Here is a 10,326-nt window from a genome sequence, read left to right as displayed (position 1 = left end):
ACCTGCATTATTAACGCAAGATCCCCAGAGACACAGTAACACAGCATGTTAGCCTGCCCTCTCAGCCAGCGTGGAGATGAGGTGACCCATGTGCTCTAGCTGCGCTTTCAACCTGTGTCATGACAACAAGACAGCTGGGTAACTTAAATGCCCCCTACACTTTGAAGCAGACCTTCTGTTTAACTGCCCTGTAGCATTTAGCTGCTTTCTAGCTCCTGCTGAAAACCAGAATCTGCAGCTAGTGTGTCTGTCAGGTTCACCATCAAAAGGGCTCATGTCTGTGTGAGTGAGATTGGAGACACCTGCCTCACATTCTTTTTGCACTTGTTCTCTCTTGGTATTTTGCCTACAGATGAAAAGGTAAGATGCTGTTTCTAGCTCTTTGAGTTGTTCTGAGTGATGCCTTGATCCAGCTGGTTTGCTCTGGTTCTTAAAGAGAAAATCCTAAGGAAAAACAAAGACCATGGATGCAGAGCTTGGGTTTTGCTTGGTTGCTATTTGTTCCATTGGTTTTGAAGCAGGACTTCAAGTGCTTTGTTAACAAATTTAGCTGTCAGTCTGGTTTTTCCTTTGTCCCAGGTAGCTGCCAATAAAATACTATTTCATAGTGTTATGCCTTCAGCAAATGAGCTACCCAGCACCTCCTAAATCAGTCCTCAAATAGCAGTTTGTTGTCCTTTGTGGCCAGTAGAAAGACCTGCTTTTCAGACACTGCATTAAAGAGAAGGCCCCTGTGCTGCCTACCTCTTTCCAGAGGAGGTCTGAACTGAAAATTTGCTCCCAGGCTCTGAGCAATAACAGGGGTGAATCTTGGAAATGCAGAATCAGCTGGTGAACAAGTGAGCAGGCTTTTCAGTTGAGAGGATGAAGACATCTCCCTCTAAGCTTTCCAAATGCTTTATGAGGCTGGGACTGCTATGATGGCAGAGGTTCCACTAACTTGAAACACTCTGCATCTGCCTTACAGGTTGAAAGAGGCAAGGAAGAGCCAAGGCTATTCTTAGGGTGTCTCCTTTCAGCTCCACAAAAAGGCACTGAGATTGGCCTCAAAGGATGTTACCTGCTGCCCTTCACAGGTGACAATGGCTGGTCAAGCAGCAAAGCACCTGGAGGAGGGAGTGCAAGGCATTGTAATTATGCAGCAAAGTGGTTCACCTGCTGAACAGGCAGTGGGAAATCAGGTGCAACTGGGTCCCGGGGTGCAGGAAAGATGGGGAGGAAGTTGAGTGAAGAGCTGTGGCCGCAACAGTATTTCTTAAATGTAAGCATAGGCCTGGTTTTCTGACAGTCAGTGTCACGGGGATCTCTGGCTTTAAGCATCCCTTCATGCTGCCCAGATTGAGAGGGACAGTCTGAGAAAGCTACCCAAAGTTAAAGGCTACACTGGAAATGCTGAAAAACCCTTTCCCCTTTTTGTGGGAAAGGACACGGGAGAAGGACTTAATTAGAGAAATCTCTGACTCGTGCAATGTCCCAAAGCCATGTCATATAACACAAACACAGGGATGAAGGAAGACCCTCAAAAATATTACAGTGAAACAGAATGAATGAGAATAGTCTGCAGCCACTGTGCTGAGGGACTCAGTCTCAGTGGTCTTTGGACTTAAGTTACCCTCCCAGTGACAGCCTTACCTGGTGGGGTGAGGTGAAGTGACCTGTGCAGGGTCAAGGAGGGAAAGTGGGACAACCTAGAGAAAACTCTGTCTCCTTGTTCTTTAGATCAGCATCCTCTGCTCTGCTGACAGCAGAAGATTTCTTTCTCTGCTATGCTGTGAGGTATCAGCACAAAATTTCCAGTGTTTTTTCTTCCCTTGACCAGTTTCAGCCACCCTGAAGCAGTATGTGTGTGCATGTCTCTGTCTTGAGCTGCTCAGAGCTGTTGCTGGTCCTGCGAGGCCACCATCTGCCTCCAGTTCTGTTCATCTTGACGTCTTCATTGCAAGGAAACCAGCTGTGAGGAGGGGCCAGTGCCAGCCAGGCCCAGGATGCCAACCTGGCAGCAAACAGCCCTAGCCGGACAGCTGGTGCTGTGCAGGCGGCTCAGGAGCTGTGACCTGCAGGAGCCAGCCTCCCCAGCCCCTCAGATGGTAGGCTGTGAATGGGAGGGTAGGGGGGCTAGTAAGGAATCAAAGGGAAATGTCCTACTGATTGATGGCCCTCATTTGCACATGAAACTGGGACCTCTCAGGCCTGCAGGCCCTGCACGTGTGTCTCAGCTGCTGTAACCAGGGCTGGGAGAGGAGGAGGTAACCAGGGAGGGAAAAACTCCACCTCTGGACACCATAACTGTTTTCATCTAAGTGTCCTAGGTCTGAATCTTGCTTGCCTTTACAGGTCATAGAAGTTGGTTGCTTATTTTTTCTTTTTTTTTTTTTTTAATTGTAGGTGAGGCAGAGCACCCAGGATTATGGCAACTTCTTCCACCTTCTTCTCTCCTTTCCTTTTCCTGTGTGTGCTGGTTCTTTCTGACGTCAGTCTCGCAGTCTCCCTGGACCCTGGCACAAAGCTCAAAAATGTCCCAGAGAACAACAACCATCTTCAAAACCAAGAGATGTGGCTGCAGCAGTCCAGAAGTGGGCATCACCACAAGCATGGCTTGGCCAAGAAGGAGAGGGTCCATGCCATGCCTTCTAGAGGGCAGCCAGCTGGGGAAGAGACCCTCAGAATGGGTAGCGGAGCTCCAGCTGTGGAAGAGCTGGTGGCAGAGGGGCAGCCAGCAGCCCTGAAACAGAATAAAGATGTGTTCCTGGGTTTTGAGTTCCCATATCCTGAAAGGGAGAACCAGTCCCCTGGGTCTGAGAGAGGAAAGAAGCAGAACCGAGAGCATCGGCGACATAGCCGCAGGGACAGGCTGAAGCACCACAGAGGTATTCGAGCTCCAAGGGAACCTGAGGCTGTTGGGTCACTAGAAATGAGTGTCACTTGTATGAGGGCAAGATGATGCAGCTGTGGTTGAGCCACATGGGTGTGTGGAGGGTGTGGGATATGTGCCTGCTCTGGGGAGAAATCTGCCAAACAAAAGAGGCACAAGAAAAAAGGGGAAATCCAGAACCAGAGATTTTTACTGCTGGCTGCAAGTTTGTGAAAATGACCTGGTTTGCCTTATAGGGGGAGCTCTGAAAATTCCTACAACTTGAGGGGTTGTTTTGGGGTGGGCTGCTTTGGTTTTTTTGCTTCTTTAGCAAATGGTTCCATTTATGAACAAACATGTCCAAGCCATGCTCAATCTCTCCACTGACTTTGAAATATGACCAGAACTAATACAAATAGACCAGAAATAATACAAAACTCCTACTTCACTTGAAGATCAGTTTCTTCTCATCAGAGCTTGTATTCTTCTATGTCTATGCTGAACTAAAAAAACCATAAATTTTGCATATGTGAAATTGCACTAATTACTTTAACATGTTGCTTGTTTCTGACTGGGACTGCTTTCCTTTGCAGGTCAAGTTGTGGGTGTGTGTCTCTGTGGTATGATATGCTCAGTGTGGTAATCTTTAGTCCTATTAAAGCCAGGCAGTTTGTGTCAATCTACATTATTTGACAAGCTGGGTGTCAGTATCCCTGAGTTCCAGCTATCACTCCTCCCTGCATCAGTAAGAAGAGCTCTATTGTTTTCTCAGGGGACTGATTAAATAACTCATGTTAAGCAATATAGAAGAGTATGCAACAAAGCTGGTTTGAAGCAATATTTGGAGACTACAAAACAGGCCTTGTTTCTTTGGTTTAACTTAAGGTTGTATTTAAATTAATACTTAGGAAAAGCAGGGATCAGGCTGTGAAGATTTTTTTATTTCAAGTTAGGTAGGTCCTGACTTGAGCTAAACTGAAATAACCCACTACTAAAATCAAATAAGAATGTGTTCACAGGTATTTGCAGCAGCTTAATCCATTGGTTTAAAAATGGTTAAACAGGTACATTTTGTACTCTTGAGACTAGAAGACAAAATCCTTTACTTCTAAGCAAGAAAGACATATCTTTAAGAAGGTGTGATTATGTATGACTTAAATGTGTAAAAACCGAAACGCATATACTCTCTACCTGATCTATCATTTTAATTTAATAGTACATGACTCTCTTTTACACTGTTCTAAACAGCAGCTCAGAGTGGTAGAACACTGGCCAGTGGCTGGATTAAATCTGAATTCCTTTGACTCAAATCTATGGCACACAAAGAGAAAAGAGAAGAGAAAGCTAATGCTACCGTACCTGTTGCCCTCTGCAGGGAAGACTCCTGATGCTGGGCCAAGTTCCCTGTACAAGAAACCTGAAAGCTTTGAAGAACAGTTTCAAAACCTCCAGGCAGAGGAAGCTACAAGTCTGACTCCCACTATGCTTCTCATCACTGCATTGGAACTAGCTGTTTCCACAGAAGAGCCTCCTGTTCTTCCAGCCACATCACCACGGTCACAGGTAAGGAGGCAGCTGGTAACTGCACTGTAGCTTTGATGCAGACAGAAATCTCGGCTAGATAAGGTCCAGTTTCCTCCCCCTGCCCCTCCCCCAGTTAGATGTAAGTGCTTGCTTAACACCAAAGCCCTCCCTCAAAAGCAGCTCTCTGTCTTGGAGACATCTAAATGCCTATTCTTCATAAACACTTCCTTTAGTTGCTTCTCTTCCCTGCCCTACCTCTCCCTTAGCTAGCCATCTTTATTCAGCTTCGAGGACCAGAGAGGGAGTAGGAGCACTTGGCTAGAGAGGCAGCATGTCCTAATGCTCCTTGCTCGCCTCTTGTCCTCGCACAGAAGCAGTGGAAACTTCCCTCTTGACTTCAGGTGCAGCAAGGGAAAGCTATTCCCTTTTGAAAATGAGATGCCAAGAATCCCCAGTGGACAAGACAGGGGTGGGGGATCGTAAAGTCTTTTTAAGGTCTAAAAGCACCGGGGAAAAATTGCAAAGACTTCAGTGTTACTACAGAAGCATAATGTGTTGTCTCTTTGGTTTCTTGTGGTTTGCAGGCCCGCCTCAGGCAAGACGGGGATGTGATGCCCACCCTAGATATGGCGCTCTTTGACTGGACAGATTATGAGGATCTCAAACCAGAAATGTGGCCATCTGCTAAAAAGAAAGGTGCTAAACCTCCAATGTCCTCTTTGCCAAAAGTCATTCCATAAGGCATGTCCCAAAAGTCATTCTGTAAGGCTTGTCACATGGTTAGTGTTCACAGATGTGCCGAACGATGAGAGATCATAGTGATGGAGAAAGAGAGAAAAAGCATAATGCTGATTGTGTTTTGTGCTCAGTTTCAGAATGTTTCTCATTTTGGACACATAATTTGAGGGCAGAGGAAAAATGATAGATGGAGGGTTGAGAAATAGGGAGGAGATTAGACTATGAAGGTTTAGATTTCAAACTCTTGAAGACTGAGGCTGTTTTTACACTGGAACAATATAGCCTCCAAAATAAAACCACTAGCATGAAATTTTCTATTATCATCTGTTTTTTTCCACAGAAAAACGCCGCAGTAAGAGTCCCAATAGCGGAAATGAAACCATGATGGCTGAAGGAGAGCCATGTGATCACCACCTTGACTGCCTCCCAGGTCAGGATTAGCTTGGTGGAGTCACTTCTCCAAGCATGAGATTGTTTGAAATCCAGCCCAGGTTCTAACACAAGTATCCTGATTTCTGATGCTGATAGAAAGTGATATGCAGAGGGAAGGGCAGAGGCTCTCTAGGTGTGTTATGGGAACAGATGATGTCTGTACCATGGAGCTGTCATGGGTGTCAGTAGCCCTGCAAGGGAAGGCAATAAATGAGCTGTGCTGACCCCTGTTCCTGTGTTGCAGGCTCTTGCTGCGACTTGCGTGAACACCTCTGCAAACCACACAATCGAGGCCTTAACAACAAATGTTATGATGACTGTATGTGCACTGAAGGTGAGTTCAGCGCTTTGCTCTCCTCCTTCCAGCTGGCTTCGTAGTTGGCTGCGTTGACTTGGAATAGTGGTTTGTATGTGAAAATAGGAGCCAAGCTCTGCTGCTCTTAGCCTTTCCCTGCCACTGGCTCGCAATGTGACCATTGAGTCATCTAGGACATCTTGCTTTCCTTCTTAAAAACAAAAATCCTGATATCTACAAACCTAACAGAAGAAGCCACGATATACTGATACTTCAGTGGTGCTTTCAAGTACCACAGGTTGTAAAAACAGACTACTACCTTTGTTTTACATGACCTTATGCCTAATATGGCTTTCCTGAGTTAATTTCAACTGAACTTGTAGCAATTTAGTAGGTGTGGTCTGGACACAGACTTTTGTTTCTTAAAACTCTTTCTGAAGAATCCATAGCAGCCCTTAATAGACAGTTGTGTTATGAAGATGTTGAAAGGCACTCTTCTAGTCTCAACATGTTCAAGATCAGCTCGGCACTGGGTCTTGTCTCCCAGAACAAAACTCTGGTTGCCAAGTTTTGTGACCTGTGTTAGGTACCTAGTGACTTTGACCAGGTCATTCACCTACTTTTTACCCAGTTAAACAGACTGCTTTCCTCGAGTTGCAATGTTAAATGATAGTCTTCACCTTGGGTGTGTTGTGTAACACTTGAAGGTCCTCATCAGAGACAGTGCTCTGATAGATTAGCCTACAAAAGTGTTTCTGCAAGCCTAACAAGGGCTGCCCCCAGCCCTGCTTTTTACTTAAGCTAGTTATAAGTTGATGCCAAATGTGCATCCTCTGTAGCATTAAAAAGATCCCCAGAGATGTAGGGTCCAGATAAGATAGACAAGATGCTTAGATAAGGGCAGAGCTGTGATCTTGTGTGCTCTCCTTCTAGGAGGCCAGACTGCCCTGGGGGGATTGGTAATGAGGGGCAGAAACCCAACTTCAAGATAGCCAGTCTCAACATAGCCCAGGGACATGCACTCCAAAAGGCTGCTCAGTGACCTGTGACATTGGCCCGGTCTGTCTCATTATAACAGCTGTAAATCCTCAGCCTCCCCCACTCTGGGGTTGCTGGCACTGTTGCTATCTGCTGCCTGCTCTGGAAGTAAAAAGAGTTGCAGTTTCTAGGATGATCAAATCAGCTCCTACCAACCCCAATGACCAGATCCTGGGCCACTGAAGATGAGGGCTTTTGTGATTTTTGTACCCTGTCTGGCCCAACTAGCTATGCATTCTGGTGTAACAAGGTCAGACAACAGACACCAAAAGATAAATCTGTCCGTGCCAGAAACCGATGAGTTACCTTGACCAGAGGCTCCTATTGCCTTCCACTGCCATGGGAGAATATGTACTCATGTTTTTTACAAATAAAATGCCTTTTTCCCCCCTTAGTATTCACCAACGCTATATGAAATAGCTTCCTTCAGACCCTGCACTTCAAGCATCCAAAATGGAGAAACTTAAGGAGATCAGCAGTGAGCTTTGGATCACACCTCCCAGTAATAACATTTCAAAGTCTCTTCCCTCCTCTCCTGAAGCTTCAGGGAAATAAATAGCAAGGGGAGCTCCCTAGCCATTGCTGCTGCACATTAAGTCTACAGTAATTTCCCAATGGAGAGATCACTTAGACAGTAATGGGAAGTAATAGGGGGAAACCAAGCAGGGCTTCCATAAAATCACCAGAAATAATCAGGATAATTCATCGGTATTTCAAGAAGCCAGTGAAACCTTCTGCCTGAGCCAATGAATCCCAAACCAGAACAGTGAGCCAAACAGCATAGCAGGGCCCAGAAAGCAATATGCCCTGCCTATGTGAGGCATTTCTCTGCCACCTCATTTGACACTGCCCAGGCTTCCCAGCCCTGGGACTGTCCCCACTGCAGCAGGCTCTGTTGTGAACTGAGGCCAAGAGCTAATTGTTTGATGTTACTGCTGTAGTGAGCCCTGGTCTCTCCTGCTCACTTATGTGTGTCTTTTCCATAGGGCTACGCTGTTATGCCAAATTCCACCGGAACCGAAGAGTGACCCGGAGAAAAGGGCGTTGTGTGGAGCCCGAATCAGCCAACGGAGAGCAGGGATCATTCATCAACATTTAGGAGGGTGGGACTCCTGCCTGGATGGTCAGGTGCTGGGGTCAAACTGTTTATACCTAGCAATAGGAATTAGAGGAAAAAGTCAAGAAAATGACTGAAGCTGCAGGCTCTGAACATGCCAGGTTCATATAAGACTGAAGCTCATGTTAATTATAGAGTGGCCTCAGCCTTTTCCCTACCAGGACTGCATTCCCCCTCCCTTCCCGCACCACATTGCTGCCATTGAGCTGGGTCCTCTCCCAGTTAGTAAGAGATGATCATGACTAACATTCTGATGGTCCTCCAGGAAAAGGGTCTGCAGTTTCATATCATCCTCTCAACAGAGGCAATATATGAAAGATCCTTCAGGTCAAAGGGGTTATGAGCTTAAACTTTATGCCTTAACTATTGCTTGAGAAGAAAGGTAGATCCTTCTTAAGGATCAGAGGTTCCTAGAGGATAGGAAGCTTGTAGCCTCCAGGTGGAATCAAAGATGGAAACGGATCAGCAGGAAGCTGGCTGCCTAGGTGAGAGGGGACCCTCTGACAGAGCTCTTGCTCTCTCCCTTGTTCACTGCTACGGACAGATATTCCCTAGCTGTTATACACTACCACTTCCTACCTGTCTTCTTTGGGACCATCCAGTCCCACTCCTTCCTTCCTTTCTTGCTTCCAGAGAAGCACCTGTTTTCTGCAAGGATGCGGCAAGACATCCCAGCCTGCAGCTCTCACTCATTTAGTTATCCTGCCAAGTCTGTTATTTTTAATGATTATTTTTAGGAGCTTTCTGGGGAAGTGATAGTTTTCCTAGTGAGCTAAAAATAAGGTTTTTGGTAACAGGAGATAGGGACAGGCTGTTCCATTGTAGTAAATCCTGTGACATGTTGCATGTGTGTTTCCATGATATGTAAATAAAGACATGATAGATATCCTTTGTGCAACTCTTCTTCTTCTTTGACTGCACCTAAGGATGTGGCAGTAGCCAGAAAGGCCTATAAGGGAGCTGGCCAGCAGGTATCACTGATGACTTCAGGTAATCACACAGACCAATTACGCCACTTGGTAGAAAAATTTCTCTACCCAAATTGGGGATCCAAGTTTCCCCATATCCTCACTCAAATTGCAGCTAACAGTTTCTGCCTGGTGTAACCATCCAGATGTTTAAAACTTCTTTATATTACTACTTAGTTACTGACTTCAGTGATATATTGGAGCAACACAGGCTACCTGCGTTGAACAGGAGTAGTGTTAGTTGGTAAAGATGTTCTTTTCTACTGCTAACACCCCAATACCCTGGCTTCTGGTGGGAGACAGCTCTGAAGCCTTTTACATTCAAGAACCTGGAGATGTATGGCACTTTTTGTAGGAATACAAATATTAATCATGGTGCTGTGCTCAGAATCCTCTTTATACTGCTTCCTTAAACTCCCTGTGTTCCACTTAGGTAGGCGATTCTCCATTTTGCACTCCTGTTTCTGTTGTAGTGTCACTCTGCATTGTGTATTCACTCAAATGCTGCTAACATACTCTAATGTGATGAGTGCCCAGTCATGACTACAGAGATATGCTATGAATACAACATTAGTTCTGACCCTCATACACCTGCACTGCTAGGAGGTACACTGAAGGAGGAATTTGTAAAGGAGCATTTAGGCAAAAACCTACCTCTTGGTTGGATGTAGCTATTTAGATTTCTGCTTACAGCACTACAGTTTTAGCCTAAAATGCGGGAGTAAAGAAAGGTGGTTTGGCTCCAGCTCTATGCCACAGCAGCAAGGATGCAATTTGTTAACCCAGAGAGAGAAATGCAGCCCCTCCCTCAGCCCAGATGCAGAATAGTGGGTGGTGCTGCCAGTGCTATTGTCAGTGGAAGCATAAAGGGAAAAAGGCCTTAATTGATCACAGTCAATTGCAGAGCTCTCAAACCCTGGTCTGTGTGACACCGATGAGAACCACATGCACAGCCATTATGAAAGCCAGGTTTTGATACCACGCTGCTTTGCAATATAGGAGCCAAGATATGCTTGGAACAGTGCAATTGAAAGAAAGCAGGAAATTTTGCAGGGGTCTTTATCCTTGGTGATGCAGGTATTCGTTGCCCCATACACTATATACGGAATCCTTGTAGGATCCTGGTCAGTGTTTTGAGCAAGGCTGTGTTGCAAGTCATGTGAAATACAAGCAAGTTTAAACAGCAAGTCTGAATTTTAAGCCAGAGCTTTTAGACTCCAAAAGGAGACTTGCTTCTTCAGCTCTTGCTTTTTCAGCTTTTGGTCTGTCATTAATTCTGAATATAAAGAACAGATTATTCTTAATTGGTGGGATTAGTTAAATGTGTAAGGTCAATGAAAATTGAGTTAATTATTATAAATCA

At 45.4% G+C, this 10,326-nt stretch overlaps 1 protein-coding gene across 1 annotated transcript; it reads left to right on the top strand.

The window, feature by feature from the left end:
- Window positions 1-2,407: 2,407 nt before the first annotated feature.
- Window positions 2,408-8,880, top strand: DRAXIN (dorsal inhibitory axon guidance protein). The gene is made up of 7 exons (XM_010577313.1): window positions 2,408-2,867; window positions 4,227-4,414; window positions 4,960-5,071; window positions 5,454-5,543; window positions 5,790-5,879; window positions 7,865-8,251; window positions 8,300-8,880. Exons 1-6 carry the CDS (start codon window positions 2,408-2,410, stop codon window positions 7,975-7,977), a joined length of 1,053 nt encoding a protein of 350 aa, XP_010575615.1. The 3' UTR covers window positions 7,978-8,251; window positions 8,300-8,880.
- Window positions 8,881-10,326: the final 1,446 nt, after the last annotated feature.

Source organism: Haliaeetus leucocephalus, unplaced genomic scaffold (assembly GCF_000737465.1).
Source record: "Haliaeetus leucocephalus isolate CR32 unplaced genomic scaffold, Haliaeetus_leucocephalus-4.0 Scaffold556, whole genome shotgun sequence".
In the NCBI taxonomy this organism is placed as follows: Eukaryota; Metazoa; Chordata; class Aves; order Accipitriformes; family Accipitridae; genus Haliaeetus; species Haliaeetus leucocephalus.
Note: the sequence above shows the minus strand (reverse complement) of the source record. Positions and strands in the feature narration are given on the sequence as shown.

Coding starts and splice junctions, on each gene's coding strand:
- DRAXIN (XM_010577313.1), top strand. CDS start 2,408: ATGGCAACTTCTTCCACCTTCTTCTCTCCTTTCCTTTTCCTGTGTGTG. Junction 5,072..5,453: donor GCCATCTGCTAAAAAGAAAG/GTGCTAAACCTC, acceptor TTTTTTCCACAG/AAAAACGCCGCAGTAAGAGT. Junction 5,544..5,789: donor CCACCTTGACTGCCTCCCAG/GTCAGGATTAGC, acceptor CCTGTGTTGCAG/GCTCTTGCTGCGACTTGCGT.